At 43.9% G+C, this 24,902-nt stretch overlaps 1 protein-coding gene across 3 annotated transcripts in view; it reads right to left on the minus strand.

Moving 5' to 3' along the window:
• PTEN (phosphatase and tensin homolog) overlaps positions 1 to 21,855 on the minus strand; it is a 32,504-nt gene extending 10,649 nt beyond the window's left edge. The window contains exons 1-6 of one of the 3 annotated variants that reach the window (XM_033515469.1): positions 21,705 to 21,855; positions 18,000 to 18,044; positions 13,235 to 13,278; positions 9,849 to 10,114; positions 4,324 to 4,465; positions 1,646 to 1,812 (exon numbers count right to left, since the gene is read on the minus strand). In XM_033515469.1, coding sequence (XP_033371360.1) covers positions 1,646 to 1,812; positions 4,324 to 4,465; positions 9,849 to 10,114; positions 13,235 to 13,278; positions 18,000 to 18,044; positions 21,705 to 21,766 — 726 coding nt within the window. In that variant the 5' untranslated portion in view covers positions 21,767 to 21,855. The remainder of the gene's footprint in view (positions 1 to 1,645; positions 1,813 to 4,323; positions 4,466 to 9,848; positions 10,115 to 13,234; positions 13,279 to 17,999; positions 18,045 to 21,704) is intronic. The other 2 variants (XM_015633476.2, XM_033515468.1) reach the window with 2 other exon arrangements.
• Positions 21,856 to 24,902: the final 3,047 nt, after the last annotated feature.

Genomic DNA, 24,902 nt, shown 5'->3' on the forward strand with positions numbered 1-24,902 from the left:
AAAAAAAAAAAAAAAGAAAAGAAAAAGAAATCAACCAGCTACTCAGAAACTACAAAGATTCTTAAGAAATGAAACCACAATCTGACACCCTGAAATGAAACTCCAGCACAGTAAATCCTCCTACTGTGGGTCCTGAAGACCCAATCCATACTGCAGAAACTGTGTGTGGTCATGAGGGACTCTCATTATGCTGTCTCTGGATCTCAGTGCTCTCTCCAGAGGTAAAATAAATACAGGAGGTTGTTCCTGGGGCTACAGAGCCAAGACCCAGCAGCTGACCTGCACACTGGTATTTCAGGGATGGCCAGGGCAGCACAGCACTTCCCATCAGGTGTGTCTGTAATCTATGTGTTACTGGAGATGGCAAAGAAACAACAAATTCACAGTCCAGATAGGAGAGTAGATAAAGCAGGACCTTGTCTCAGATGTGGGGGTTTTGCATCATCTCCTCCCTGCATCACTCATTTTTAGCCCACAGCACTCATCTGAGTGCTCCTTTAAAAGACTCTTCTCAAAACTGGCTGCTTGCGTGTCAATAATCTTGGCTTTGAAGTAGAATTTCTACTTTTAAAATGCTTTTACAGTCTCAGTACTGCACTGACCAACTAAAACATCTCCTCAAACAGGCAGAGAAGGAAAATAGGGCCACTAAGGAACTGTCCAGAAACTTTTGCAAACACCAGCATGTGAATTAAACTTGTTCACACTACCAAGCCCACACAACCGTGTGCATGTGTGCATTCACACACAGCTGGCAGGTACAACATGTCTGCACAGCTCTAAGTGATGTTACCTCACCACTTCTTCATCTCCTGATCCACTTCAGCATTTCTTACTTTTATGAATTCACTCACTGAATGCTCTTAAGTTTCCTAACCTCAATTCAACAGGGAGTAAGTACTGATAAGGATTTTAAGTAGCAAAAACCAAAGCAGCCTTTAATCAGCACGTCTGAGTCCCATCCTCACCTTTCACTCTGGTAGACCCAAAGTGGCCCCACAAGCACCAGAACTAAAGAAACTCAGGGATTCAGCTTTAAGAACTGACTTTGGCTTCAAACTGAGTTCTAGATTAATTTTTTTTTTCCCCACAACTAAGACCCTAATAAAACCCTCAGCTCTGAGGGAATTCTCTAAACCTCTCATGTCAAGGCACTGCAGCTGGGAACAGAGAGGTGATGGAAGAGATTGCAGAGATACTTTTACAAAGTGCGTGGGAACGCAATTATCTCAGAAATTCAGCTAAATTTGACAGATGGGTACAAATCAGCCAACAGCACAGACAGGATCTTCTGTGCCTGCTCAAACCTCAGGAAAATTTAGTGAAGAAAACAGCTGGAGTTAACTTGCTCAGTATGTAAGTCTATTTTTAGAAGGTGAATGTTTCTTCCTCAATTAGATTACTCACTACTACCCAAACGACTGCAATACAGACCCAGGATCATTTTTATCCAACCTTTGTACTTAATCTCACCAACTCCCCAAACATCCAACTTTCATTTTGTGGTCAACTGGCTCCTCGGGAAAACCAGACATCAAAGAATTAAATGCCGTGATTAAACATCCCTGAAAAATAACCAACACCCCAACCCCCAGCATCAGGGGCTGGCTCAACAACATTTTCCAGAAAAAGCAAGGAAACCAACCTTTTTCAACATCTTGTTCTGTTTGTGGAAAAATTCCACTTTGATATCACCGCATACCGGCAAAGGTTGAGGGAATTCAAAGTACATGTACTTGTCTTCACGTCGTGAGGGTCCTGAAGGGGAGGTGAATATCTTTACCTTGAGCTGGTACACCACAAACTGAGGATCTGTGTGACAAAACAGAGTGCCACTTGGTGAGAAAAGACTCAAAAGTGTCAAAAAGCACAGCAATGGGAGCAGAAACAAAATCATGGTATTTTCAAAGTTAACTAAGTTTCTATTAAAGGTTTAACAGCACAGGGGATCAAACTTCACCAGATGCTACTGGAAACAACCTTAGAGATTTCTGTCCTTTATGGCAATACTTTGAGGCCACCAGGGAGATCCTAAAATGTTATTTCTTTTTAATATAATGATGTAAAACATAACAACTACTTGACTGTTCCTTGCATTCTCCCTCTCCTCTCTATCACACAGCCTGAAGTGAGAGGTTTTATTTGCTCTCACCTCTTCCTCCAATTGTAGAATGGCTGGTCATGTCAAACTGACTCTACTCCTACACAAACAAGCAAGAACAAGAACAAAACTGAACATTAATGCTGAAAACTAACCAGCACAGCCTAAGCTGGTCCTGTAAATCACCATCACCAGAGAAGTGCCAGCCATGGCATAACTCCCCCAATTAAATTTGCAGGGGTAATACTGAAATTAAAACAGGTTTTTGGTCCAGTTTAGGAAGAGATGCTTTGGAAATGGTCATATCAGACACCCCCGTAGAGGTGTGGCAGTCCCTACTAACCACACCTACACTGTCCTGCTGAAGGGCCCAGTGATGAAACTATTACTGCCAGGTTCAGAGAATCCCCAGGATGGTCTGGGTTGGAAGGGACTTAAAAGTCCATCCAGTGCCACCCCTGCCAGGGGCAGCGACATCTTCCACTATCCCAGGCTGCTCCAAGCCCCAAAATCCAACCTGGCCTTGGGCAGCTCCAGGGATCCAGGGGGAGCCACAGTTGGATCCAGGGCCTGCCCACCATCCCAGGGAACAATTCTGTATATCTCACCTAAATTTCCCCTCTGGCAGTGTCAAGCCATTCCCCCCTGGTCCTATCACCGCAGCTCCTGTTGCAAGGTCCCTCTCCAGCTTCCCAGTAGCCCCTCCAGACCCTGGATGGTGCTGTGAGGTCTCCACACAACTTTCTCTTCCTGCCCTTATCTCCCTCCAATCCTCAGAGCTGTGAAACTCTGTCACCCCCTCATTCTGCCCTAGAGGCTGGATTCTGCTCTGTGCATGACTTTAAAGCAGCAGAATGATAACAAGCAAGGCAGACTGAAAGTTATCAAGTTGGTAAAATTCCTCCCACCACAGCTGACAACACAACTAAAGACACAACACAGACCATCGATTTCACATTCTGAAAAATCACTGAGAACTCCACAGAAACTTAAAATATTGCAGCATACAACTGCTGAGCTTGGTAGTTAATTTGTCTTCTCAGGTGCTTTGCCAATCCCTTGTCTATCCCGACATCCTCCTGTGTAAAAACCACTCTAGCAGCCTCCCATGGACACACAAGTCAGCACTCACTTGAGCAGCTCAGACTCACAAGTACAGCACAGTTCATCCAAAACATTAACTCAGTGGTAATTGCAGAAATCTGTAACCTCCACACCTCTCTTCCCTAAGGCAGAGGGGTTTTGGCAGAGGCTCCTCCCTCCCTCCTGGTTACAGCCTGACAAGCTGCTCGATTGTTTCTTGTGTGTGTGACATGTTCAGGTACTGTCTCACAACAATATTAACAGGGCAATGTTAATCAAAGCCATAGGAGGCACTGGAATTAATTACACATTACTGTAATCCTCATAGCAAAACCATTAGATTTTTTCCACCAACAAAAAACAAGCACGCAACACAAGGCAGTCACTGCCCTGCAACACAGCCCACAGGACAGAGCAGAATTTGTTTTTGTATTTCAAAGCTTCACAAAATCTGCTGTTCCTCACTAACTCAGTGTATCAGGAGATGAGATTAATCATTTACAGGTGTATTAATGCTTTAGAAACCTCCACATAAAGAAAAGTTTATTCCAGAGTTAATTAGATATTTATCCAGTTCAACTGATTCATTTATTTTTTTTGAACATCATGGGAAGAATGATGTTGCTGTATTGGAAGCCAACATGCCATTAGGCAAATGTTTTTCAGCAATTCATGTTTCCCAAGAGTTGCTGTGTTGAAAAAAAAAGGAGGCTTTTCATAAAATTAAGGAGCAAATACCCAAAGAGTCATAGAATGGTGGAGTCCCCATCCCTGGAGGAGTCCAAGGAACAAGTGGATGTGGCACTCAGTGCTCTGGTTTGGGTGACAAGGTGGGGACTGGTAACAGGCTGGACTCAATCTTGGAGGTCTTTTCCAGCCTCACTGCTTCTACATATGGAATCACTTATCTTCAAACCATTAAAACACTTGCCAATTTAAAACCATAGTAAAACAATCATGAGTCCTTCACAGACTACACCTGGGAGGATCCCAGTGGACAGAGCCCACTAAGCCAGCAGATTTTGGATTGTGAGGTGTTTACACGTGACTTTCTCCAAGATGTGCAGCTCTTGGTGCCATCACCCCATCCAAAATGCCAACAGGTTCCCTAGCAGAGGTGAAGGGGTGCTGGTACTTACTGCAAGTTCCGCTGCTGAACATGGGAATTGTTTCAAACATCATCTTGTGGAACAGCAGTGCCACTGGTCTATAATCCAGGTGATTCTTTAACAGGTAGCTATAGTAGTACACGTAGCGTCTCTGACTGGGAATTGTCACTCCCTAAACAGAGGGAAAACAAGTGTCAAAAACCTTTGATCAGCATCACTGACAGGGCTCCTGCCCATCACCTCCAGCCCAAAGGAGCAGGTCATTCACTACTGACCAGCCCCCAGCACACAGAGCAGGGCACTGCTTTGCCAGCTACTTCAGCACATCTCGGGATGGAGCACCTCTCCCACCAGGAAAGGCTGAGGAAATTGGGATAGCACAGCCTGGAGAGTGAAGCTTTGGGGTGTGGCCTTCCAGTACCTGAAGGGGCCAACAAGAAACATGGAGAAGGAACTTGGAATGGCTTCCCAGTGCCAGAGGGTAGGGTTAGAGGGGATATTGGGAAGGCATTGTTCCCTAGGAGGGTGGGCAGGCCCTGGCACAGGGTGCCCAGAGCAGCTGGGGCTGCCCCTGGATCCCTGCAAGTGTCCAAGGGCAGGATGGATGGGGCTTGGAACAACCTGGCATAATGGAAGGTGTCCCTAACATTGCAGGAAGGCTGGAGCTACTCTCTAAGGTCCCTTCTGACCCAAACCCTTCTGTGATTCTGTGCTCTCCAAACATCCATCTCCAGCCATGAAGCAAAGAATGCAGATGTTTCCCATTTCTTAAAAACAAACACCACAGACACCCTGGGGGTCATGTCAAAAATAATCCCATACTGCTCCTTTTTTGGGTATGGAGAGCATCAAATGTTTAACAAGAGGTGCCTTGAATATACTCTAAAGCACCACTACATTTAGGAATTCTAAAATCTACCACTACAGGAATTACATTTTGACACCATTTTAAGTCAAAAGACTAATTTTGGCTAATATCACTGTACTCAAGACTGACGCTGCCTTCTCTTTACAAAACATCCTGGAATATTTTCCAAAAAATGTGGAAAGTTTCATTAAGAGTCCCAACAGCCCAAGTGTTCAAACTCTGAGGTAAACATTTGCTTTGAGAGCATAAAATCTAAGAATGTTTTTATTACTGATTTTAAATCAGCTCAAAGCTTCAAATAAGGGAACAGCTCTTTAAGCCAATACTTTCAACTAAAATTGATGAAGATGAAAAACTGTTTCATTTCCCAGAAAATGCATTACATGATCTAGAACAACCTGTTACTGCAGGCTTTCAACAGCATCAGTGAGTGATCTGATTAAAACTGAATGTGGAATTGGAATAAACTGGAGATAAACAAAAAATTTTCATACACAAGTCTGTGAGCGTTGTGACAAAACCTAGACCTCATTTTTCTATAAACTTTTAGTTTCATCTGTTTCACCTCACAACAGCCAGAAGCTAAGAGTAGCCAGAGTGCTTTTAATTTAGTAAATCTCTATTCTGCACACATGGAAATAGTCACTTCCTGCCATTTAAAAAAAAAAAAAAGAAAGTTGATAATTATGTCTCCTTATCACTTGAGCTGCTTCTATATTACACAAAAGCCCTTTCCCTGCAGCACTTGCACAATGACCTTCCCAAGCAGCCTTGCACACTGGCCGTGGTTTTGGCTCAGATGTCCTCAGTGCTTATCACATCCACTCCTTGAGGGAGCTCTAAACTTCTTTTTCCTGGGATCTGAGCTTCAGGACTGAGCAAATCCCAGCCTCAGTGCAGGCCAGCAGTGCTTGCCAGGGCTGCCAGGCAGGAGGAAAGCAGAGGTGAGGAGAACACATCCTTCTCTGCCCAGAGCTTCCTTGCTCCATAATGGATGTGTCCTATGGAAAAACCCCAGGACACCTGGTCAGGGCAAGCAAAGCTGGGAGTGGAACCAAGGGAGCACTTTGTGATAGTCAATCTCACAGCAAAGCCAGTTCTCAGCCAACAGGGCAGTTTTAGCCCTCCAGCCACAGTCTGACTCCCTGGAGATACAGCCCTTGGATCCTGAGAACCCTAAAACCAGTCCCATTGAAGCAGAACTCAGTTCTCCATTTCCAAAGGTCTGAATTCCAAGCAGAACACTTTCATAACAAACTAACAATGCTCCAAGGGGTGCAATCAACCACCACTCACTTTTACTCCAGAAGCACAGGGAAGTAATTCAAGCTTGTGTTTTCCATCTATCACTATCACCATTTTACATGGCTGTGAGATAAACTCCTCTGGTCTCCAGGCCAGAGCTTCCCAGGGCATCCCAAACATTGTCAAGTGCTGCTCCTGGTTCTCCTCTCAATATAGGACAGGTAGGACTATGAAAAACAAGTATTTTGGAAACAATATTCCCACATTCCCTTTAGGAACACACTCTGCTGGGAGAGTGAAGCTGCAGCCTCAGAGCAGGCCTAGGGCATCAGGTTTGGCAAAGGTTGGCAGCCGAGCATGTCCAACAAACAGACACCACAACTGATGAGCTCTGACACCAACATGGCATCTCTGCCCTGCTCAGAGGGTCATTCTGAGGCTTCCTCACATGAAGTAATTGGTTTTCACTTCCTGTTCAGATACAGCAACACCACAGAAGCACAGCATGGTCTGGGTTGGGAGGGACCTTAAAGATCATCCAGTGCCACCCCCTGCCATGGGCAGGGACAAATCACACTATTCCAGGTGGCTCCAAGCCCCAAAGTCCAACCTGGCCTTGGACACTGCCAGGGATCCAGGGGCAGCCACAGCTTCTCTGGGCACTCCTCACAGGGAAGAATACCTTCCCAATATCCCATCTAACCCTACTTTGTCAGCATGAAGCCATTCCCCTTGTCCTGTCCTACCAGGCCCTTGTAAAGAGTCTCTCTCCAGCTTTCTTGTCAGCTCCTCCAGGTACTGGAAGGCCACAATGAGATCACCCCAAGGCTTCTCTTCTCCAGGCTGAACAACTCCAATTCTCTCAGCCTTTTCCCATGAGAACTCTTAGGAGCCATCCTTGAAAATAAAACTGTATGGTGCTCAAAGAATGCTCCCAAGCAGATCATCTCCAGCACTTGAATAGCTGATCCCTATCCACTGAGCTTCCTTCCAAGCCTAATCCTCACCACAAAACCTTCCAAGGCAGAAGCAGGAGTAAATTAAGACCTTCTCCAGCTGTAGGGAGGTAAGCTGCCAGTCTCTACCACCACAGTAAGGTGTCAGTGCCTGTCATAAGGAAGAGGTGGGATAAACTAATCACTTCAAACAGTGGAAGCAGCAGCTTCTTTAGAGGGCTTTTTGGGCAGTTACTTCTTCCCCACCTCTGACAACAGACACAGTTCTTTATCCCATTTCAGAAAACAGTTTGTCTCCTTTTGTTCAAAAGGAAAATAAGAATCACTCCTGTTCTACAGTGGTGGAGACCGACAGACACAACCATGCAGCCCACACTTCCTAATCTTCACCACTCCCTTCTTCTGACTAAGTTCCCCCCACTACAATGAGTTTCAGAAGCCAAAAGAGGCAGCTTGTAGAGGAAATAAAATACCCCACAAGAGGGTTTGGTCAGGGACACCCTGGGCTCTGCCATGTCTTGTTGCCCAGCACAAGAACAGCCTGTGCAGCAACTCTGAGCCTCACCTACAACAACTCTCACTTGATGGTGCAAAGGCCTCCCTGGAGCTGCTTCTCCCGGCAGGCACTTGGGAAAAGCTGGCTCCAGAAGTGCTCAGGGCTGTGCTCTTGACCAATTAGTCATACTTCCTCTTGCAATTAGACTCACACTTCCTGCCAGCACAGTCTGAGCCCTCGCAGCAGCTCTCTGCCATGAGCATTAATGGCAGCAGTGATTGGAGCTGGGCTGCTCAAAGCAGCCACACGTGCAAAGTGGGCACCTTGTCCTCGCTGTAAAACCAAGAAAATCTGGTCCCTATTAAAGCCTTAATCATACCTATGTTGGCCCAAAAGGAAAGAAAAAAAGGCATTTGCTTGTCCCTTTGTACAAACAGCTCTTTTGATGCCTCATTGACTTTGAATTGAGGAAGTCAGTTATACAAAGGTGTGGTGAAATATCAAATCAGAGAGCGGCACTTGACATATAACGCTGAAATATGGGCCACAAGGGAAGAAAAGGCTCCAGAAACCTGCACTGGAATACCTGTTTATAAACACTACTGAAGGATTATGTGAATCACATGCTGCTCACTGGCCACATCAAGATAACCATGCTTAAGTGGAGCTAGGAAGGGAAAAAAGTCAACTGTTGCAGCAGAGACACTGAAACCAAAACAAGTTGCTGGTTACAGACAGTATTTACAGTCAAGTAAACAAGGCTCTCACTGCTCCTGTTTAACTGAGTTCTCCCTCCCCTCCAAGATGCCCAAGGTACCCCTGGGGTACTGATTAACACCCACCTGACCTTACCCCCAGCCTGAAGAAATACAACCTTCTTTTCACAAAAGGGAAACTGAGGCACAGCATTTCACTGCGTATTTGTCGTTTTCATGCTGCTTTATTCAGCTCTGGAGATAACCCTTATCAGCAGGAGTAATCTACTCTGTTTATTCAGCACACTGCTCATTCCTAGTCTCTCTCATGCACTTTTACCAAAAGCCACAAAGTTTTGATGGGAAATCTTGACCTTGTCTCCACTCCAGCATTACACCACACCCAGCTCAGCACTACATGGAAAAACAGCTCCACCTTATCAGCAGAGCAAACCGAGGAGTTACTTGCTCCTTCCACTGAATTAACAGCCAAATTCTAAAATTTCTTAGGTGACATTTCTGCTCTCAAGAGCCTTCAGACATGAGCTCTTCTTATTAGAGACCAACACACTGTGAAATTAATACTTTAATTGTAAGTACTCCAGGAGCAGGGAGAGCTCTGTGCTTGAGGAGGTTGAAACTGGCTTGCAGGGATGATCCCCTTGGGATGCTCAACCAACACACTCAGGGAAATATTGAAGATGAGCAGAGAAACTTGCTAAAACTACCTTAAAAGGCACATCTTATCATCTTTGGAGAAGATTTCAAATAAGGGGGGTAAATTGTCATTAATGAGGCCTTAACTGCCCTTTACTGACAAGGGGCACCCAACAATAAGGGCCTTCCAGTTGGGATATTCCTCTATGCATCTCCAAACCCCACCACAGCAGTCAAGAGAACCTGAGGAGATGAGAGGAGATGAACAACTCATCCATTCAGGCAAAATCAGCTGGAACAATCCTCTCATTTGGGCAGAAAATGCTGAACGAGAAAGTTCACTGCCCCTCTGATGCACCATGCAGCAGAACAGTGCTGAAAAAGCCATTTAAAATCAACTGTCCAGGTCTTCTTGAACAGGGCATGTGAAAAAACAGGCTGGTTTAGAGCTGTGACTAAAGGCTACTGCTGCTTAGGAAAGCGTTTCCATTTCCAACTGCACTGATCCAATCCTACTGGAGCTAAATCAGACATCACAACTTCAAAGGGTTTGAGCATCAAATGGATCTCAAGGAGGAAAAAGCAGCCAGTTACAGGTTAGCTACAGGTAGAGGGACAGAAGAACAGCAACAGCTCACCTTCTTGTCTCTGGTCCTTACTTCCCCATAGAAATCGAGGGCTTCTTGGGCCCTTAAAAACTTCCCTCGATGCAACAAATATGCACAAATCATTACACCAGTTCGTCCCTTTCCAGCTTTACAGTGGATTGCTGCCACATGATTGTCATCTTCACTTAGCCACTGGTCAAGATCTTCACAAAAAGGTTTGATGAGCTCCAGCTGTGGTGGGTTATGGTCTTCAAAAGGGTACTGTGCAACTGCAGGGAGAAGGAGTTCATCAGAACCTCAAAAGGCAAAGCAAGCTCAGGTCACCTTTGTGACAAGCATGTAAAAATTAAGTTATTCAATTATCCCCCCCCACATCTTCCATATTGATATGTATTTTTAATTCCAGTATTATTCAGTATATCATGAGCACTGCAAACATTTCTCCAGCAGTCCATAAGCAGGCATCCTGCTCCACTGAGCAACTATTTCACCCCTCTATTGAACTGAGTGGCACAGGCTCTGTAACATGAGTTTTCTAGAATTTAAGAGCGTGCTGGCACACAGAATAACCTTGTGAAAAGCCATTACTCCAGCAATAATTAAACTACCTGCTGAGAGAGAGCAAGGCCAGACCTCAGTCACTGAGCAGACAACAGGAACTTTGCTGAAAAATTACCTAACACAGTTGGGTCTACATTGGGAAAAAACTGTCAGGATCTGCTCAAAAGCCTTGTGAAACAACAATCTGTCATTTCTATATTTCAAAAATTGTAATTGGGAGAGAAATCTCAGGTAAGGCACTGGCAATACTTGTGGGGTTTAGAGTCAGAGCACTGAACAACGCTGTCCTTTCTGATATGGGTGTATTCACACACACTTTTCCATCTAGGGATGAAAAGAATGTCAAGCGATGCAGGAAATGCAAGAAAACTCAAGAGAGCAAAAAATAAGCATTAAGCAGAGAGAAACACCCAAACTTCTCCCACCTCAGATGAGATGAGGGACAATATCACCCTGACCAGCAGAACTACACACAATGTTCTGCTTTCAGCAGAACAGCACTTGATGAAGTGCACCCCAATTCCTCTCCGACAGCCTTGGGATCTTATAAATACAACTCCAGTTCACTTCAAAATTCCCAGCTAGAAACACCATTTCCTTTTCTGGGCTAAAAATGAATACATTTCATTTTTTTGGCAAGTGTCTGTATTGGTTTCGTAAGCACCACTCTGTAGTCACACACGCAAGACTCCTTTTGATGAATCCCCAAGGACTCCAAGAGCACAAGCGAGGGATGAAGTTATGGAACTGCTGAAGGATTGCAGGACAAGTCCACAGCCTTTTGGAAGAATCAACAAATTTATTCACTCACAGCACAGACTGCCCCCTTCATCTCCCAGAACAAATGGGGAAGCTGATAAAGTGAATAATCTTTGCTAAAGAGCCAACACATGTTCACAAAGGTGAACACACAAACTCTTCCACATAGAAGATCCAAAGGCTCCCCAAATGACCCCCAAAGTTTTACAAGACCCTAAAGATGGGATTTATTTAGAAATCCCTAAGAAAAGGAGCTGCAAAAATGTCTGTACAGCTTTGAGTCTATCACAATTACAGCCAGCAAGGTTTCCATGAGAAGGGGAGTAAAGAAGTCCTGAAAGAACAGCCTGGAAACTCCCAAGTAGTCACAAGATGCTGAAGATGCTCTCCAAGATTTGGAATCAAAGGCAAACCTTGTGGTACTTTCTTCAAAGCTGAAGTGAGAAGATGAAATGGGTGCCCTGGGATGGTGTGGAGGGATTAAGAGGAAAGAAACATTAAGCTATACAGCCTTGAGTGGGGCCATGAGAAGGTGCAGTTCTTTCCTCCATGGATTTTGATTCCTTACAATGGAACACACAGCCTGGAGAATAATCCTGCTTGCTCTATCCCAGCCCCTACATATCTCAAGAAGAATCCCACAGCACACAGAAGAGTTTAAAAAAAAAAAAAGGAAAGTCTGTGCCAAAGCAGAAGACAATTCCAGCATGGAAGGATTTCAGAAACTGGAAAAACCATGGACACAAAGTCACTTCCCAGAGAAGATGAAGAGCTTTTAGTGTTTGGGGTTTTATGTGATGCAAGATCATCCTGGGTGAATAATGAACTATTCTAGTGTTTCATGGTCAGTACAAAACAGAAGTTCCCTTTGCAGTCAGTTCACTTCAGAAGATTTTCAAGTAGAACTTTTGCTCCTCTGCTAAGGGAAGTCCTGAGTCACCAATTTGGTTATCTGAGGTTAACTAATTCGGGGATGAACATTAAAAAATGCAGCATGTCTTGTGCAGAGGAGCTGTGAAAGGTGCTGTCATAAACAGCATTTGGGGCTGGGATTGACAGCGAAGGGAGCTGAGCACCCCCGTACCAAAAAGCAGAAATTAAAGCAAACATATGTTCTGGCCATATTAGAACATGTCCTCTTCTCTTCTTACCCAAAGCACTGCTCAAGCAGATCCTAAAATACTTTTTTCTGGCTGGTGAGTATGGAGTGAGGTTTCAGGGCACTGTCATTCAACATCGTAAGAGCAAATCAGAAGCGCTGACGACTTCAACAAGACAATTTCAGTCCTTCTATATTAAGGCATTAAAGCAGCCAATTACATTTTGGTCACGTTCTAAAGCCTCTTCATAACTAAATGGATGGTTTAAAATAATATTAATGAAAAATGGAAGTTGAGCCATTGCTATGATGCAGAATAAGCCCAAAATTTGTTTATCTCCTACAATTCCCTAGGCACAAAGACTCCTCATCTACCCTCATCTGAAGCACAGGAACTTCTGAGCAAGAAATGCTCCTCTGCCCAAAGAACATGGATAAATCTACATTTATTTATTACATCAGTATCCACTCACAAGGACCTGGTAAAAAGGCACCTCTGAAAGATTCCTCACTGCTTTTGGCAGCTCTGCAGAGTCTAAGACCCAACCCATCTCTAAGAATGTCACATGGGAATTTATCTTTTTTTTTAGCATCTAAAGGTTCTTCCAGATCTTCCAAAACTTGCTTTACACACATAGTGATAATGGCTTAAGTGTTCTCCATTTTCATCCTTCATAAAAACCAGACTCCTCTGAGCCTCACATTGCAAATGTAAATTGTACAAGCAGTTTGTACTTCACTGAAATTAAACTTCTGTGTAACACATTCTGCAGAAATTTTTTGCAACTGTAGACTTTTTATTAGATCTTGATCTTTAACTGTCAGGAACACAGTTTTTTGAAAGCACCAAGAATATAGCAAGTTTTTCCAATGACTCAAAGCAATCTGACATCATTCCTTGTGCCCAAATCTCCTACATGACTATTCATCAGCTCCTCCTTTAGGCCTTCATTCACTGAGGTTTAAAGAGAACACACATTAGGCAGTAAAAACGTACCTCTGCAGTTAAATTTGGCGGTGTCATAATGTCTTTCAGCACATCTAAAAAAGAAAAATAGACAAGAGTTCAAGACAAGTCTCTGAGGCACTCCCAGCATCTATCACACCCAGGGAAATAATGCATGCCCATCACCTTTATGATTTAAAACTAGAGGTTACACACACACAAAAAAACCCAAACTGATTTGCAGCAGACTGCTCACTAAAATGTGAATTATTTTACTGAAAGGCAAATACTTACCCCTCTGGTAATTGTAGTCCATGGCTATGTTTTAGTCAATGTGACTCAATTCATTCAAGTACTATTACCTTGTAACCCTGTGCATGAGCAGCTCCAGCACTGGAGCAGCTTCCTGCTGCCAAACACAGGGAGAGCAGACAGCTGTGACCTTCATCCAGGGGATCCTCAACTCAGAGCAGAGGTCAGGGTGCCTCAGCAGCAGCGTGGGTGCTCAGAGCAATGGGGATCACAAGGACATCACAGGAGCACCACAAGCCCCACTGAGCATTATCACTTGTATCAAGCAGAGATTGTGACACTGCTCTGCCACTCGGCATTGATTCCTGAATTTAAGTGAACCCTGAAGGCCAGTCAGCCACTTTCCCCCTCAGAGCTGGCAAATGACACATTTCTCAAGGCTCTGCAGCCACATCAGTCTCTGCCCACTCAAAGAGACCCTCTCCAGCCAGACAGGAGCACAGCAAACCACACTGGATTTGCCTTGCCCAGGGATAAACACCAGTGATGAGACAGAAACCCAAACCCTCAGCTGGGCTCTAAACCAGCCAAACCAGCACACTAGGGAACAACCAGATCAGATCTTGGGGTAAGGGGAAAGAAGGCAAGATTGGATATCCTCCAGAATTTTCCTTGGAGCTGCTCCCTGCAGGGAAGATGATGGGAGTGGAAGTGCAGTTCAGAAAGGAAAATTGAGAATAATCCTGCCTCAAATCCTGCCAAGACCAGATTGGATGGGGACCTGAGCAACCTGATCTAGTGAATGGCATCCCTGCCCACAGCAGGGAGTTGGAACAAGATGATGTTTAAGGTCCTTCCAACCCAAACCATTCTATGAAAGTGGACACCAGGTTGAAACACAACTACTGGAGTCATTTCAGTAGATAAATCACACCTAGATCTTTGGTTCTGATTACAGCCTGTACTTTTCACAGGGTTCCAATTCCCACAGCAGTTTCAGGACTGCTATGAACTCATCCCTGCTTACCAGGTATGACTGCAGCCTTTGGAGCCATATGGAGCTTAGCTGACACTTTCAGACATTCAAACTTTTGGGCTCCTCCTCGTGCAATTGTAACTGGAGCCTCCCAGAGCTGCCCTGAGCTCTGCCCATGACACAGGGCTACTGAGGCTGCACATGCTCTCACTGCTTCCCTTTCCCTGAATTCCAGAGCCTTCTTGGCTCTGCCCTCTGCTAGGGAAAAGCCTGGCAGCTTTCAAAGCTCCAATCACATTGCTGACACTTTCTCTGGATCACAAGTGACCAGGTTAAGCTGGCAGAGGGGACTCACAAAAATATTATCTGCACTTGAGCCTCTGAGCAGAGAGGCTGTATGCAGGATGTACATCCAAGAGGGATGGAGCAGCCAACAGCACAGAACTGTGGAAGCTGCTAGGAAACAAAGCAGTTAACACAAAGCATCTTATCCAGGAAAGTTTCCTGCTTCCTTCTAAAGAAACACCCAACTCAAATGGGGAGTAAGTGATGAAAGTCTTCAAAACATTTCAAAAAATCCACAAACAGACAGAAAACTCATCAAATTTGGAACTGTGAGAGAGTAACATCAAGTAGAATACCATGAGGGATAAAAAAATAGTTTTGTTGATACCAAGGATAAAAACTGAGTGCAGGACATGGTCATGTCCCTCTCTCTGCCCTCTTCTGGGAGCTGAACACAACCAGTGCAGAGCTCCTGGCTCAGCAGCACTAAATTTTTATGTGTTGGCAGCAGAAATCCCACCGACACCCACTTTGGGGATACTGATGGGGCTTAATGCTTCAATGCATTTGGGGTGGGGTTTTTAAACACCATTATAACTCAAATAGCATCAGATGTCCAGATGAAACCTGAATATTTTTTGACATTTTTGGGGTTAAGGAGGGGGTTGGCTGCTCCTCAGATCCTCCTTAGGATTAAAGTGATTTTAAAGCAGCCCAGAAGCAAAGTGCTGCCAGCCAGGCACCCTCCTGATCAGTCATGGTTCCACTGCTGACAGGACTAGGGGCTTCCTCTGCCATTGTTCAGCCCCAGGGATACAGCAAGCACAGAAAATCCCCATTTTCATCACAGCTCCTTCCTTTAACCACCTGCCTGCAGGACAGTTCAAGGAAACCCACTGGAGAAGATGGAAATGATTACAACAGGCCAGGTGACAGTCTGTCAGCATGGGAAGTTGAAAGATCCAAGTGGAAGAACAGATTTAAATTAAGGAGAATACTGAAGAAATAGCAAAGGGTTAAAGGCAAAGAGGACAGAAGCAACACAAGAAGGAAAATGAAACTGCTCAAACTGCTGGGAAGCTAAAAGCCAAGATGTAAAGATGGGGCAGAGCTGACAGTTTCAGAAAAATCTCTAAATCCTTTTAGATAAAACTGCAATACACACATTATTATCAACTTTATGGAACAGCTACCTTAAGGGAACTCAAATCCCATGACAGAGTTTGAAATAATTCTGACTATAATCACATAACTCCTCTGAACTCCCACCTCCTCTTTTGAAACACTGACAATAGATCACTATTTACAAAGGATCAGCTTAATCTGAAGAAACTGAGTTCTCTGGAATACCTGATGGATGCAATTCTTCCCATCTCCTGACCAAACATTGCCACAATTCACCTGATGGCATTTTATGTGTATAAATTTTGCCTGCACAACCATTAAGATCTCTCTGGACAGTTTTATCCTCCAAGATTTTTCATCTGAGGATGAACAAAGTAATTCAAGGAAGATTTGTGATCATTTTGCAGTTAACAACAAGAAAATCAATTTTTATATAAAGAACACAAAGACAAAAACCTCTGGCACACCTGGACAAGTTTTTTCCACAGCTGAAAACACAAAGAGCAGCAACAGAAAAGTCAAATGCATTTGTCTCATCGCTGTTCTTCTCACTTACAAACTTTAAAGCTTCCTGTGCAGGGCTGGGGGACTGAGCTGTGTTTCTTTACAGTAAAATGAGGCAGCTGGCAGACAGCAAAGTGGAAGCTTAGCGAGGAGCTTCTCAGGGAGGTGGTACTTGAAAAGATGCTCATCAGTCCTCCTAAAATCCTCTTTTCTGACAAATTTCCTCCAGCAGCCTCCAGTTGTTACCTGGCACCTCTGGAGGCACACTGGAACAGGGGGCTCAGCAAACCCAGACCCTGTCAGGGACACCAAAGCCACCCTTCCCAGCAGGTGACAGCTGCACTGGCCCCAGAGAGCAGCAGGAGACTGCATTTAGCTGCCCATGCTCTGCTTTGTTCCTCAAAACAAGCAGGGGCTGCCAGGAAGCTCTGGGGGGGGGGGCTGATGAAGCAGAGCAGTTTGATTTTAAATGATCCAGATCTCCTGAGCTGAGCTCCAGAAGATTCCAAAGGAAAAGAGCCAGGAATTACCTCCTCTACCTGCACCTCCGTGCCAAGGAGCCATCAGCTCTTCTGGGAAGCACTGGCCTTTCCACCCGGAAATGTTATCCATCTATTAAAAGGATGACACTCTGGAAAGCTCCTAAGCTGGAAAATATAATTTTGCTACTGAACTCTATGAAAGGTGACCAATGTCTCTTTTTTTATGTATCTTTTTCTGCCCCACAACAACTTCAATGACCACTGGAAAGTTCCTCAGCTTCTACTGTCACTTCCCTCCAATATCAGGGAACAGCTGATCCACAATCCTTTAGCTAACCTAGAGGCCAATTTAAATCCTTATTTTTAAATATTTGTTTTAATGACTGACAGATTACAATGTCATGCATTGCCTGGATTTCAGTACTACAGTAATTTTTCTATTAATTGTAAATATTTAAAAACATATCTATTAAAAAAAATAATAAAGCTGTAACAGTTCAACGAATCAATGTTCAACTTAGATTTTTAAGGAAAAAATGAGGGGTAGGAAAACCATGGCTCTTTGACATCACCAAATCATTCATACAAATGAAATTAGCCTTAGCTAATGAATAAATTAGATGAAGGAACAGCAAAAAAAATATAAAACCAAAACCAGAAAACTCCTTTAAATGTTACAGCTTTCTGCAGAACCAAATTTTCAGAGGAAAACATACTTAGAGAAGTCAGAAACCACTACTAATTGCTTCAACAGCTTTTTCAAAGTAATAAACAGGGACAGACATGAGGAGGGAAGAAGCAAACAGAGTCTGGGTACCAATGCAGTTTGATTTTTTTAAAAATAAGAGAAAAAACCAGGAAAATATTCATTTGGCAAATGGACATTAATACATGAACAGAAAGCCTGCTGTGAATTACTTTTCACTTTTTAATCACATGGCCCAAGCTCCAGATGGGCTGGATGCCAAGTCATTTAAAAGCGTTCAAGTAACATGAATACACACCAGCATTTCATTTAACCTCACTCAGCTCCACTAAATGAAGTACCAGTGCTCTCAATCAGGCTTAATTGTTTTAAGAAATGTGCAAAACATCTCCATCTCTGCTTCAGGACAGCAACAAGCCACTTGCACTCCTCAGCTATTTTTAGAAGTCATTATTTTGGAGAATGCATCTTTAAGAGCATACTTACAGATTGTATATCTTGTAATGGTTTTTATGCTTTGAATCCAAAAACCTTCAAGAGAAAAAAAAAGTATGCATTAATATACACTGAATAATATTGACCTTAATTTGCAGCATCCTTAAAGCACCACCCAGCCAACATGTTGGGAACCTCAGTCATCCAAACAATCCAACAGCATGGATAACATGACTAATGTAACTAAGGGAACCAAGATCTGACCTGAAACTGAAATATTTACTGTATGTGGACTGATTTCCTGATTGCTAAAACACCTGCAGATCACTGTGAGAAGCTGAGGAAGGCTTGGCTAATTTCAAACAGAAAGCACTGATTACACCAGGTATCTGTAAACAATTCCTATTTAATCACCTATACGAAATATTTTGCCACAAGGAAGAAAAGCAGTTAAAGAGAATCATTCACTTTAATCCCAGTTTTTTTATTATTTGCCACTGAAGTCTGTCCCCAGTGATATTCTGGGTTTTGGAAGGAAGACCACTACACTTTTTCACACTCATTTCATTTCCATGCTCACTTTGGAACACAAACTTCCCATACAAGCCTTGGCGAGCCAAACTGCAAGCATGATTCATCAGAATTGCTGTGATTATATATGATGTGTCACCTGGCAATGTGCAAGAAGAAATAACATGCAAATGTTTACACTTAACATCATCAACAGTGTGTATCTGCACATCAGCCAGAAGGAATTTAATTAGCCATGACAGAACATGCTGTTCAAATTGAAAAGAAACACTAGCTGCTAAAATCCTGGAAAGCTCAAGCAAAAACAAGCTCTGGTTATCAGTCATAATATTCCAGAAGAACCTAGAACAGCTCTGTGGTTAAAGGCCTGTGCTAAAATGGGAACAGATGTGAGCGCTCCTTGTGCAGCACCGAGTGTGAAACTCTGAGTCCATCAGGAAAAAAATTCCCTGACTCCCACTGGTGCCCCTGTTGGCAGCTTTGGAGAGCCTCAGGAAGATGGTGGACATGGGGATTTGCTTCAGGAGATGTTCTGTTTGTTAACACACCAGAGAGCGAGGAGAGCTGGCTCTGCTTTTCTAGGAATATCCACACAGTGGAGTATAAGCTTCCAGGCAAGGATTTTTTAAAGGACAAAATTCCATCCAAAACCTCTCCAAGCGTCAGTCACAGGAGACAGCCAGCAGTGCAGGTTGTACTTCTCATCCAGCATTAGCCTGGAATTTGTCAGGGTACCAGCTATTCAGAAAAAGCCCACTGCTGGATCCTGGCTCAATACCAATTGCTCGGCAGCTCGAGCACCTTGGATTTCTGCATAAAAAGCACTTGGAAAAAACTCCCCAATCAAAAGATGACTGGAGCAGATGAGGACTGCAACATGCAGAATGCTGCATGATCACATTTTATTCTTGTTTAAAAAGAGAAGACAACTAATGTAATAATACTTGAGCATCCAGTTCCCTGCAGCCACTTAATTTACATCTCTGTTTATCTTAATTTGGCTGATGATGCTTTTAGGTGATCACTGCTCCTTTTGATCAGTGTTTATGGACAGCTTAATAATTATATAGGCATTCCAGTACTAAAATCTAATTTACACATATCTACCTACTCAACCACTAAAATGTGTTTTCCTTCATCCAGAAGCTACTGAAATCAATGCTGTGAATGGAAGAGAGCCTTCAAAGACTCCTGCCTATCAATATTTATTTACATTATTTCCATGTTAGATCAGATATTACTAAGAAATTCTTGGCTGTGAGGGTGGGCAGGCCCTGGCACAGGGTGCCCAGAGCAGCTGGGGCTGCCCCTGGATCCCTGGCAGTGTCCAAGGCCAGGTTGGACTCTGGGGCTTGGAGCAGTCTGGGATAGTGGAAGGTGTCCCTGCCCATGGCAGGGGTGGAAGGAGATAATCTTTAAATACCTTCCAACCAAAACGATTCTGTGACTGATCCAAAGTCCAGCCTTTGACCCTATCCCACAATTTTCAAAGGTGGAGCTCATCAGGGACTGGATATTCCATGAACTTCATTAGAAGGGGCCTCTGACTGCTGGGAAAGAAAGCTGGCTGGAGAGGTGGAGGGAGGGACCTTAAAGCCCATCCAGTTCCACTCCCTGCCATGGGCAAGGACACCTTCCACCAACCCAGGCTGCTCCAAGCCCTGTCCAACCTGGCCTTGGGCACTTCCAGGGATCCAGGCACAGCCCCAACCTCTCCAAGCAATGTTATCTTGTGTGAATTAAAGAACACAACTTCCCCCTCTGTTAACAATCCCCCTCCACACACACACACCCTCTCTCCATGAGTGCTTCCTGCCTGCTGCACTGACCCTCACTGATCTGCCCAGCTCTGGAGAAGCCATGACCTCTCAGCAAGGCAGCAGAGAATGCAGGCACTGCACTTCCCCCAGCCAGGTCAGCTCCAGGCTCTGACACTCTCAGTGCTATTTGTGGATGGTGATTTTCATCACGACAGTGGAACATGCAAAACCAACCCCCTGGAGCCCAGCTGAGTGCAGCTGTGCAGGGAGCCACTGCCTCCAGACTGTCAGGTGAGGGTGACGAGTCCTCCCAGGGTGGGAACCGAGGAGCTCAGCTCACTTCTGCATCAGCTTGGATGCAATCCCCACAGAAACTCCAGCAGCCCTAGTTCTGCTTCCCAGCAACTGTAGAATCATGGAATCCCAGAACAGGTTGGGTGGGAAAAGACCTTAAAGTCCATCCAGTGCCACCTCTGCCAGGGTTCCAGCCCCATCAGCATCTCAGTGGCCTCTGGATTTGCTCCAAGAGTTCCTCATCCTTATGCTGGAGGCACCAGAATTCCAGGTGGGGTCTCACCTGAGTAGGGCAGAAACCTCCTTGCCCAGAAACGCCCATTACCTTCCCTGAAAACCTTCCTGCATGATCCTCCACCCTAAAGGCTGAGTCTCTCACAGACCTATGGAGCTCATGACTCTCTAAAGCACCACGGCTTCAGAAAATCACAACTTTTAATCCTAAAAGCACAAACTTTCTGCAGCTTCTACCAAGTGTTTAGTTTTTAATGCAACCTCTCACACTCTCCAGGTAGGATTTTTTAACTGAATTAATTACATTAGCATTCCTACAACACTCCCCACCTCTTCTTCAATTGCAGCCAGCAGTTCAGAGTAATGACTTTATTTGAAATTAAAAATGACAACCTATAGGTTTGTTATTTTTTTACCAGCAGTAACAGATTATAGGTCATCTTTCTCCTTGTCCATAATTATTCAACACAGCCAAATCTACAAGCCTTTATTTCAAGTCACCTATATTTACTATTTGAATTCAAAATTTCCTTATCAAACACTTCATTTATTGATTAAGAAAGGATAAGGGCAAACTTATCCTGAAATACCATCAGCTACCTGAGGAAACTCTTGACACTGAAGAGATGCATGGTTTGGTGTCTTTCTAAAAGTAAAATAACCTTTTTATACTCCAACACAACTTACTGAAGTCTATTTTTTACACTAGAAAAGCAGATTATATGCATTTGAGATCAACCCAGATCAGCAGCCTGGCCATTTTTTGTTGTTCCCAACATTTTTCAGGAAAGCTATTAAGGCAACATCTACAAGATGCAAAAAATCTCAGCATTTCTACAAGTCAGAACACACAGCCTTCCCTCAGCAGGACATAAATGAGTATAGAAAAGATTATTCCAAGTCTTATAAGTTAAGGAAAAGAAAAATAAAGCCTTACCTTACTACATCATCAATGTTGTTCCGGTACACCCCTTCAAGCCTCTCCGCAGGAAAGCCCATAGCAATTATGTTTGGATAAATATCTGAATATGCAAGTTATGGAAATATTTAGAAAGCATGCGAAATGTCTACAAAAGCATTAAATGGATATTAATCAAATGTGTAGCTGTACCCAAATCAGAGCAACAACTCAAGAGACTGCATGCAATAGGTGTAGGGATGTGCAGATCTGAAAAGGATTATATACCTTGCTTATCAAAAAAACCCCAACAATTACCCACTTCTGAGCAAATGTTCTCATTTCTTATTCTGAGGTATCTGCGATTCACTTCCCAAAAGCAATCCAGAAAAAAAAAAATTAAGAAAAGTACCTCTTAACCAAACAAATCAATGTTAAGGAAAAAGGGCAAATAAGAAAATTTTAAGTTTACATTTAGAGTTGATGTAGTAAAGAACTCACAACTGCTAGAAAATTACTGGTATTTATTTTCCCTGTGGTGAAATGATACATGGATTTCTTTTTAAACACGGTTCTAAAAAAGAAAGTCCTCCCAAGTTTAAAGCATTATTAGAAATGATAATGTAGTGAAAAAGCTCAGCTGAAAAGCGAACCAGAAATGAAAGCAGCAGCTCGAAACAGCCCATACCCTGCCACATTAACATACTCCTCCTCAAACTAATTTTAGAAGGAGCAAGAACAAAGCATGATATGTTTGAAGTTGGCCCTGCTTTAAAAAGGGGGGCTGGAGGAGGTGATTTCCAGAGGGCCCTCTCAACCTAAATTATCCCAGCCCTTTTAAGACTCATTTTTATTTTCATGGTCAAAATATACCAAAGCTCCAAAGAATAATCACATCAGAATGGGAGACACCGCATTGGCTTCCAAGATATTAAAATTCCAGTTACTTGTGCACGAAGAAAAGCCTGAAGTAGGACACAAACTACTTTACTCCACCCTTGCAAAATTCCCATAAGTCCTCAGAGCAGAGCAGCACAGACCAAGTTCTGCATTGACACCATTAACTGCAAGGCTTCAGAAAAACATTAGGAACTGAATACACGGAAATAATGTTTTGTACTCTAGAAAAAAAAAAAATAAAAATTAACGTATACTGTGTTGTAATCCAAGTATTAATAGACATTGGTCTGCTTGGACCATTCAACAGATCATTTGTATAGACAAAGAGAAAAATATGAAAAAGCTTTGGAGTAAGCCAAATAAATATTTGTGGCTGCTTTAAATACAGACACAGAAACAGGTTTGTGTCTGGTTTCCAGTTTATTCTGTACTTGCCCAAACACTAAAAAACACATACTGGGGAAAAAACCAAAACACCTCAAACATTAAAGTGCTTAACTTAGAGAGCTTGGGATAACCTCAAATCACAAACTTTGAATTTCCCTCTGATCTATTTTACTCAGCAAGCAGTTCACACCTCTTTAATTAACAAAGGTGCTATATAATTAGCAATGTCTTCACTGTTTTATCAGTTATTCCTTGCCATAAACAGAAGAAACTGGTTCTATAATATATTAACTGTGAATTACCTGGCTAATACATCCCATCACTCCCTCCTTCCCAATTTCAGCCTGACTCCTCCCTATTCCCAGTTCCAGCATTTATCCTCCAGAGCCCATCCTCTTGCATCCTGCTCTGAGCAGTGGGGCTACACAAACTATAAATCACCACAGCAAAATAATCCAGTACATCAGTCTGCTCTCCACAGCAGTTTGTGCAGAAGATGAGCCCTGGTGCTGGCAACAGAGGGAAAACAATTTTGACACATCAAAACAAAACTCAGTTTCAGTTACACTATCACCCATGGGACAGATGCCCAAACTTCACCGAATTGTGAGTGACTTCTTCACATTTCTATTTGCAATCAAGAGCTTTCCTATATTTTTTCAGGCACTGCAGCCTGTGGTTGATGCTCAGATGCTTCTCCTCTCCGAGGGGCTGAGACAGGAGATACTTTCCAGGATTCCCAGCTGGTGCAAGATGGGATTGAGGCAGACACACCCCCCGAGCCAAGGGAACAGAACATCTTAACAGCAGCGCTCCCAGCCTGCTCACACACTGCTCCAAACACCAAAGCCTCCAAACACGCAGGCACAGGGAGATAAAAAGTTCCAAAATAACCGGGGCGCTCCCAGGCTGTTGGAATCGCGATTCCGGCTTGGCTCCCGGCTCTCCCTGCTCCACTCCTTTGCTCAAGGGCGATGCACGAGGGTGAGGGCACAGCTCACAGCCATTCCTGCTTCCAAACTGCTGCAAGACTGGCTCAAGGATCCAGCAGGCTGGGAAAGCCCTCTAGGATCAGGAGTCCAGCCTCTGACTGATCACCACCTTGACAACCAGGAATCACTGGGAATGCTTAAGCTGATCCATGCATCATCCCTGGCAGTGTCCCAGGCCAGGCTGGACAGGGCTTGGAGCAGCCTGGGATGGTGGAATTCCATGGCATGGCATGGCACTGAATGAGCTTTAAAGTCCCTTAAATCATTCCATGATTCTGTTACCACTACAACTGTTTTTACTTTTTAACCAGAAGTGGGAATTGCAAAAGGTGTCCCCTAATATGCCAGTAAAGAAATCAAATGGGTTGTGTGGAGGGGAAATACGAATCCATTTACTGAGGCCACTTTGACATGAGGAAGAACTTCCCTGCAGGGTAACAGAGCACTGGAACAGCTGCCCTGGGAGGGTGTTGAGTCTCTCTGGAGACATTCCAAGCCCACCTGGAAGTGCTCCCGTGTCACCTGCTTCAGGTGACCCTGCCTGGATAGGGAGTTAGACTGGATGGTCTCCAGAGGTCCCTTCCAACCCCAACTATTCTGTGAGTCTGTGACACTGATTCACTAAAAGTGTTTACTGTGCTCTGGGGCTTTGCAACCTGACAGGACAAAAACCTCAAGTGTTGCTCAAAATTAAATATCCAACAGTGAGCTGAATGGGGATGAAGGGTTGTTTTAAGAAAAACATGATTATTTTCTTAAATAGGCAAGCCAATGTCTCCCCCACCTAAATATAATCGTCCTGAAGCACCTCAGTGATTATCTCAAAGCATTAGACTGGAATGCAGCTCACAGCCACTGCTGACTCACCCTGGTGTCTGCACAGGGCTGGTGCCAAAGGACACGGCCCCAGCGACGCCCTTCCAGGCACCAGGCTGCATCTGCTCCCGTGGAAAGCACA

Source organism: Parus major, chromosome 6, assembly GCF_001522545.3.
Source record: "Parus major isolate Abel chromosome 6, Parus_major1.1, whole genome shotgun sequence".
In the NCBI taxonomy this organism is placed as follows: domain Eukaryota; kingdom Metazoa; phylum Chordata; class Aves; order Passeriformes; family Paridae; genus Parus; species Parus major.